Source organism: Hyaloscypha bicolor (genome assembly GCF_002865645.1).
Source record: "Hyaloscypha bicolor E unplaced genomic scaffold K444scaffold_116, whole genome shotgun sequence".
In the NCBI taxonomy this organism is placed as follows: Eukaryota; Fungi; Ascomycota; class Leotiomycetes; order Helotiales; family Hyaloscyphaceae; genus Hyaloscypha; species Hyaloscypha bicolor.
Genome location: NW_020194618.1, coordinates 312,138 through 319,367, shown reverse-complemented (window position 1 = coordinate 319,367; position 7,230 = coordinate 312,138). Strand labels below are relative to the sequence as shown.

The 7,230-nt window shown below is 45.0% G+C and overlaps 3 protein-coding genes across 3 annotated transcripts; all 3 read right to left on the bottom strand.

Moving 5' to 3' along the window:
* Positions 1–1,353: 1,353 nt before the first annotated feature.
* On the bottom strand, positions 1,354–2,702 carry K444DRAFT_614957 (alpha/beta-hydrolase). The gene has a single exon (XM_024880622.1). The coding sequence runs from the start codon at positions 2,591–2,593 to the stop codon at positions 1,535–1,537; it is 1,059 nt and encodes a 352-aa protein (XP_024734462.1). The 5' UTR covers positions 2,594–2,702; the 3' UTR covers positions 1,354–1,534.
* A 303-nt stretch (positions 2,703–3,005) lies between these two features.
* On the bottom strand, positions 3,006–4,988 carry K444DRAFT_631749 (MFS general substrate transporter; the record flags this gene model as incomplete). Its single annotated transcript, XM_024883410.1, has 5 exons — positions 3,006–3,260; positions 3,330–3,689; positions 3,753–4,043; positions 4,198–4,629; positions 4,698–4,988. 5 exons carry the CDS (start codon positions 4,986–4,988, stop codon positions 3,006–3,008), a joined length of 1,629 nt encoding a protein of 542 aa, XP_024734461.1.
* A 411-nt stretch (positions 4,989–5,399) lies between these two features.
* K444DRAFT_30181 (uncharacterized protein) lies at positions 5,400–6,317 on the bottom strand. Its single transcript, XM_024871726.1, has one exon. The coding sequence runs from the start codon at positions 6,191–6,193 to the stop codon at positions 5,810–5,812; it is 384 nt and encodes a 127-aa protein (XP_024734460.1). The 5' UTR covers positions 6,194–6,317; the 3' UTR covers positions 5,400–5,809.
* Between the last annotated feature and the right edge of the window lie 913 nt (positions 6,318–7,230).

Genomic DNA, 7,230 nt, shown 5'->3' with positions numbered 1-7,230 from the left:
TTTAATACTTTAATTAAATGAACTTAAAGCTGCCTTTATTAATATTACATAATATTATATAAAAAAAGGAAAGCTTATAAATAATATCTTTAAAAAATAATAATTATATAATAATTATCTGAATATTATTATTTTTAATTTTAAGAACTTCTTTTATATATTGCGATTTAATATAAGCTATCTAATAATATATAAAAAATATATATATATATTCTTTTTATTAAAAATATGCTTTAATAAATATAAACTAGTTTTCTTTTAATAAAATATATTTAATATTCTAAAAAATTTAACTAATATATATAATTACTTCAAATATTAATATTAATAGTTATAATTAAAGAGATTTAATATATTATAATAATTCTTTAATAAAAAGATTCTTATTATAATCTTATTATAATATATAATCTTTTAGTAATTAGTATTATTAATAATAATTTGAGTAATAATTAGCTCGACTTTAGTATTAAACTTGTTCCAGAATAACTTTATTATATCGAGGAACGAGGAATAATATAATTAATAATTAAATAGAAGTATATAATAGAAATCATTTAAAAGTAGGGTTTAAGATATGTATAGTTACCTAAGGCCAAGCTTCAAATACTCAGTTTTTTCAGAACTACTTACTATAAGTGATTCTGAAAAAAAAACTGCGATTTATATGGAAGCAAATACTAGTAATTAAATACTAGTATTTGGTTGCTAGTATACAAAATTTACGAAATACTAGAATTCGTAATGATCAAAAGCTAGTGTTCGGCTACTGACCAAATGCTAGCATTCAAAAGTTGCGAAACAGGGCCGAAGCCGAATCTGAGCCGAGCCTGAGCAAAGGCAGCACTAGCCACATAAGATAGAGAGCTGGGAATTGCAAACATTGCCGTCAGGAAACATAAAGTCCAGGATTTAGCATAACATCACCAGATTTGGAGTCGATTCGGAGATTGAGGCTGGAGGCACCACCAATCTAGAAATCGCCGAACCAGAAGCCCCAATGAACATTCAGAATTTGATGACATGAAATTGTGGGAGGCTTGGCTGAATTATTTTGATTGTTTGCGTAGTTACTCTGCCTCGGCGTGCCAGGTGCTGAAGCAGTGAGGCTTTTCTTTGTGTGAGCGCCATGTGAGAAGAACCTGGGTTTCTGGGCAATTGGTTGAAGGTAGCACTTCCAAAAGCTAAAGAAGCTAGTAGTAGAGAAGATAGAACTACCATTGTGTAAAGATGAGGTGTAAGAAAATGGTCAGAATCAGGCCTCGGTATTTGGCAGGGCCGTGATTCTTCCTGTTGAGCTATTTGCACATGTCGTTGGATCTCTGACATCTGTAAGAAATGGATCCCTTGCACCGATACTTATATTTTATATCGACCTGGGTGGGCCAAAAATTCTTCGCACCATCCTATTGGCTATGTTTGTCCTTTCATATAGCCTTCTATTTCTAGCAGACAGCTTTGATAGGCAAATTTGTATGAAACTACATTTCACAAGAACGGAGATTTTGCTTTCTCATTCAATATCAAGAGGATACTATGGCAAAGGTCGATCTACCCAGACCCCTTCCTTGAGCCATGCTCCCACACGGCTGTACAATTCGTCAACAACCTTCACTCTCTCATTTTCCTTCTCCCTACTCCATTCTGCTACATGAGTGAAGGCATGAAATCTGCCTCTCGCACACTCCCATCTAACACCACCTTGTTTCCACCCATCTTCTGTCGAAACACCAGGAATAGTGGTTCTTTCCTCGGCAGGATCCACCAAACGCTCCGCCAGCTGCTCCGCCTCATGGCAAAGGCAATCGTACTCGGCACCAACCAGATAAACGAATCTCGGTAGATCCTCCTTTTTCGCCAATCCAGGAGAGAGCAGCGGATTATTTCGGTCAGCACCAAAAGGAACGTAAGCCCAATCCAGAAACCTCGCACTCGACGCAAGAGAATCTGTTCCCGCCTCCCTCGGTCGACGTTCTAACTTCTCATCCAGGCGCTCCCTGAGATTAAGCGGAGGATAGAATCCAACCAGCGCGTGAACACGACCTTTCAAAATCGGTAGCTGGCAAGCAGCGAACGTCAGATTTCCTCCTGCCGAGAATCCTCCCATTGCAACCTTCGTCGAGTCGATGTTGAGAGACTCGTCTTTGAGTATAGCATCTGCTATAGCTGCCACATCCTCCACGGCAAAAGGGAACTTCCACGTTGGTGATTTGTGATAATCAACCGAAACGACGATGATGTTGAAGTTCCGCGCCAGGAAAGAGCAGACCTCCTCGTCTGCGGCCGGGTCTGCTACCGCCCAACCACCCCCATGGCAATTCAGATACACGGGCAGTGGCTCATCTCCAGATTCTTCTGGACGATAGACTAAGCTTTTGAGAGATGGTCGAATGGGGTACATTCTTGGTTCTGGGTGAAGGAGACTCGGTGGTCTGGGCATCAGCAGTCGACGAGCGCCGAGCCCGAGTGCGATCGCGGCTTTGAAGGACCATACGCTGATGAAATATGCAATGCGGAGGTAGTATGCTGGAGGTTCTGAGACGAACTTGTCGTCGTGATCTGGCTCCAACTCTTGGAAGGGAGAAGCGCTCATCTTGACGTCTGGTTCAGCACGATGAGGATATCTCAATGCGTTGGATCCCGCAAGTCAATGATCCCTTCAGTATGGCTTGAAATTGACGTGCTGTTGAATCACATGTGAATGATCATGTCGAACAGGATGTTGTGATGGATTAGGCTCCCAAGTTTGAGAGGTTTGGTGACGCCTCGACTGTGCTTAAGCGAGAGTCAGGGGTTTGGTACCCTTCGTAGTGGTGTTTGACCCTGCTTGGTAGGGATGATATGCCTATTGATTAGCGATGCGCCCTATAAATAATCGAAAACTAAGCACAGGACACGTTATTGCAAGGGACCTACTATCGGTGCACAAATAATAAGGCATTCCTTTTAGGTGAACAACAAGCACTTTTCGAAGTTTCGGTCCCGATTGTCTCAATACAAACATTTCACACAGTGACTACGTGATCACTTGGACCCTTTACAGACTTCCACTCTACCCCAAGGCTCCCGAAAATCGACAGGCTCGCCATGGCAGCTCCCACATAGAACGTAGACGAAAGAGCCTTGTTAAACGCAACCAAAACTCGTGGTAAGTACTCCGGCGGCACCACATCCTGCAAGTTCGTCGCTCCCGTACTCCCCAACAACATCGACGGATCCAGACCAGGAAAGACTGCCTCGAGATTTGCCACCAGCCGATTCTGGAAGACGTTTTGCGCAACACTGATCATAATTGCACCCCCGAGCGTCTAAAAGAAAATTAGAGCTACTATGCCGGTCGGGGTGTCGTCGATATCCAGCACAGTTTGGGCTATCATCACGCTTTGCATCAGCCCAGCGCCTATACCGAGACCAAAAAGACATTCGTAGCCAATCCACATTGAATGTCTTGAGTCTGGTTTTAGCGTTGAGAGGAGACCCATGCCGAGTGAAGCTACCACTGTTGACATGATGATGAATGGTGTGTAGTAGCCAATAAGGGTGATGGCAAATCCAGCAATCATAGCCATAAACACTACCCCAAGAAGTAATGGGAGATTCATGATGCCAGAGTGAACGGCGGAGGCACCTTTGATTGCCTGAAACCAAATTGGAAGATAGTACAAGGCGATGAAGAAGGCGGACGACAGCTGGGACAACAATTAGACTAAATTCCGAAATTTGACTGACGGCAACATCCGAGACAAACTTACCGTAAAGATGTACCAAGAGCCAAAAGCCATCGAGCGCTGGGATATTATCCTAGGTGGGACGGTAGCATTCTCTGGATTGCGTATCTGCACGACGATGAAGATCGAGATGAGCACCGCGAAAACGACGAGCAGAGCAATGACCCGACTACTGCTCCATGGATATGTCAATCCACCCCATTGCAGAGCAAGTAGCAGACATATAATTCCGGGAAGGAAGAGAATAGTTCCAAGAGGGTCCAGTTGCATGATGCGAGCTTTGGAAGCCATCGGTGCATGTTCCATTTCCGGGGTCTTTAGGAAGAAAAGAATTCCTCCAAAGGTAATGGTTCCAATTGGTAAGTTCTAGGTAACAGGGAAGTCAGAACATGCTTTATTTAGAGTGCCTGGGGAGAAGTGGGACATGGCCTTGGGAGAAGTAATGTGATAGTCAGGAATGGTGACCTACGATGTAAAAGCACCAACGCCAAGTCAGATGATCAGTGAAAGCTCCTCCCATAAGAGGTCCAGCGACAGAAGCAATCCCATACATTGCTCCAACAATCCCAACATAAATCGGCCGTCTCACAAGCGGGACAGTTCGCGAGATGATGATCACTCCCCCGTTAAACACACCAGCAGAGCCGAGCCCTGCAATTGCTCGACCAACAATCAAGGCATTTGAGGTTGGTGCGACACCGCAAATCAGCGACCCAAGCTCAAAGAGTGCAATTGCCGAAAGAAAGACAACTTTTATGTTGAAGTGGGTGTAAAGCTTGCCGAAGAGAAGCTGGACGGAGCAGGTTGTGAGAAGGTATGCTGATGCATACCAACCCACGTCGTCGATTGCGTGGAATCGATCTGTGATTCGGGGTATTGCTGTTGCGATGATTGTGTTGTCCTATTTGGTGTTTGCCCACAATTAGCTCAAGGCATTGAAGTGGCTGGCAATATTTCAGGACTGCGTACCAAGGCCACGAGGAAGACTGACAGCGCTACAGCAACCGTGATCGTAGCAAGCTTAAGTCCGTGAGGGTATTCCGGGTGTTCATCTGCTTGGACTCGAATATCAGACTTCTCTTGAATTGCAGCTGTGGCTCCTTGCTCTGATCGAACCTGTGTTGTCGTTGGGCTGATCGCTATATCTTGTTCATTCACATGTGTTCCGGATGAAACAGGCTGAGATCCATGAAACACCGAATTTGTGCGATTTCCTGTCAGATATTTTTCAGTATTCTTTCCTAAATGGAGAGAACACATGTTGATATAGGTTTCGGATTAGGCCATGAGGCGAATAATCCTCGACGGGGTACTTTTGTTTTGGGAGCAGAATTCAGTTGGATGGCTGAAGTGCTGTGTTGGAGGCTGTAATTTAGGCTTCCTTTTGGCACCGGTATCAAATGTCAAGATTTTATTGAGGTAGTGATAAGGAACCTTCATTATTCGTTGAGGATTCTTCGTACCAATAATCGAGATGCCTGGCCCGGGCTGTTCTGCGACTCTAGTTAGACTCCAAGATGCAGTTCGATAATATCGGCAGTTTCTCCGTAAGAGGACGGACGTTACTCCGTTTTGAGTTGTCTTAGCCACTGAGAGTCAGATCTGACCCTCCATGTTCAAGCAATTCGGAGGAGCCCTGGCTTCCAGAAAGCGGGGTGGTTGAGGCGTGATCTTAGATCACCCCGTACAAAGCGACCTTGCAACACGAATACGACGGCTCGAAATCCACCAATAACAAAAAGTGAAGGTATAAGAATACTTATTATCTCCACTTCCCGTGTTCTGACATACTTTGAGCAAGAGTTTTCCTTTCTGAGCACTTAGCTCATGAGTCCAGATAGCAAGGAACTCTCCCCAATCAGCAATTTTGTCCCAAGTCCCACGATACCGCCTAGTTCCCAGCGGGGTGTGAATAGCTTGACCGAAAGTTTTTGTTTACTGCGTAAGCCAAACGTAAAATATCAAACCTAAAGCCCAAAGCAATCTTTACCTTCCCCTATCCCCAATGTTAGAGTGCCGGCAAAAGAGCCTTCTGAATCATCGTTGCCGGCGCACACAAGTACTTGCTTGTTTGATCATCCTCAGGATTTTCCTTTCCCCCCTCTTTTCTCTTCTTGGCTCCTTCTCTTTCTGTCTCTGTTGACGTTTGCGAGCCATTCTTCCTCGTTCTTGATGTAACTCTCACGCACATTCAAGTCATATCTCCATCCCTCAGAATGAATATCTAGTCTCCGCAAATGCAAATCTTCTTGAGCATTGATGACATCTCTGAGATTGACGAGTTTCCCTTTCTCAGCTTGTTCCTGGAGCTCGTGATATTTCTCCGCTGCTTCCTCTACGTCAATGTCTTCGCTTGGATCGGAGTCGTCTTCACGCTCATCACCCGTGAGCCAAACCGGGAACGTGATTCTGAGCGTTGATGAACCCGACTCGATGCCCGTGACCACTTCTCTACTCGGGCTCATTTTTTATCTTCTTCCAGTGTCGATCCAGGGTGATAGTTCTAGTGACTCGGTAAGGTATTGGAGACATTTTTGTTAAAGAGTAAAATTTTGGAATGAAAGGCCACTCTTCACTTGAGAAAGATGCAGAGATAGAATGTATTCATTTCAGTACCTTCAAGCTCATAACACCGAGTCTACGGCGGCGACGTCTAATAATTTCTAGGTCCTCCACCGCAGGACGCACCGCTCGAGTGGATGGTATTGGTGACTAATTAGGGGCTACCACTGACGAAATTGGCCTCCGAGGAGGAATATACACCCCTGGGCGAGCAAAGCTGGAGGAAGGAAAGCCGGGTCTCCAATATGCTTTCGCCGTGCTCAATATGTTTTGGATACGCATGTCTTGTATGTGCAAGATCTGAATGGAGTGGTGATGAGCAGAGAAGAGAAATTTTCTGAGACAAACCCACGATCACGTGAAGGAAAATTAGCTCCGGAGTTTTGCTCTTTCAAAGTCCCGACATCTTTCCTTCCTCTTCCCCGAATCTCTCCCTTTCTCTTCCTTCCTTATCCCCAACGGAAGGCCGGAAACACTGTGCTCTCCCTTGTTGTTTACGGCTGAGTGTTGACAATTTCCTGTGAGTTGTGGTGGAACGCAAGGGGTTCCATAGCCACTGCGAGCCTCCCCCTTCAACCTCGGGCTTGCACCCCACGATTCAGCACTTATCATCCGCTGCAAAGATCTCGGCCATCGCGGTCGCCATATCTTGCCATCCTGGGATCACCCTCGCTTCCCGGAGCTGGCTCCTTGCTGTTGAGAGAAGCCCATAGCCGGGGGAGCGGCGCTGTAAGCCAGTGTCTTACTCTTTCTCTCGCCACTCCACTTGCGACGAGAAGCACATCTCGTACGTCTCTATAGATCTTCACTAGGAAAAGAATGTTTAACTTCAAGTGAAGTTTCAAGATATTGGGAGACTTTTCCCATTGGGTTAACTTTCTCCACTCCAGTTTTCTAGTCTGAAAACAATGGCTCGCTGTCCCACAATCCGATACCTCAG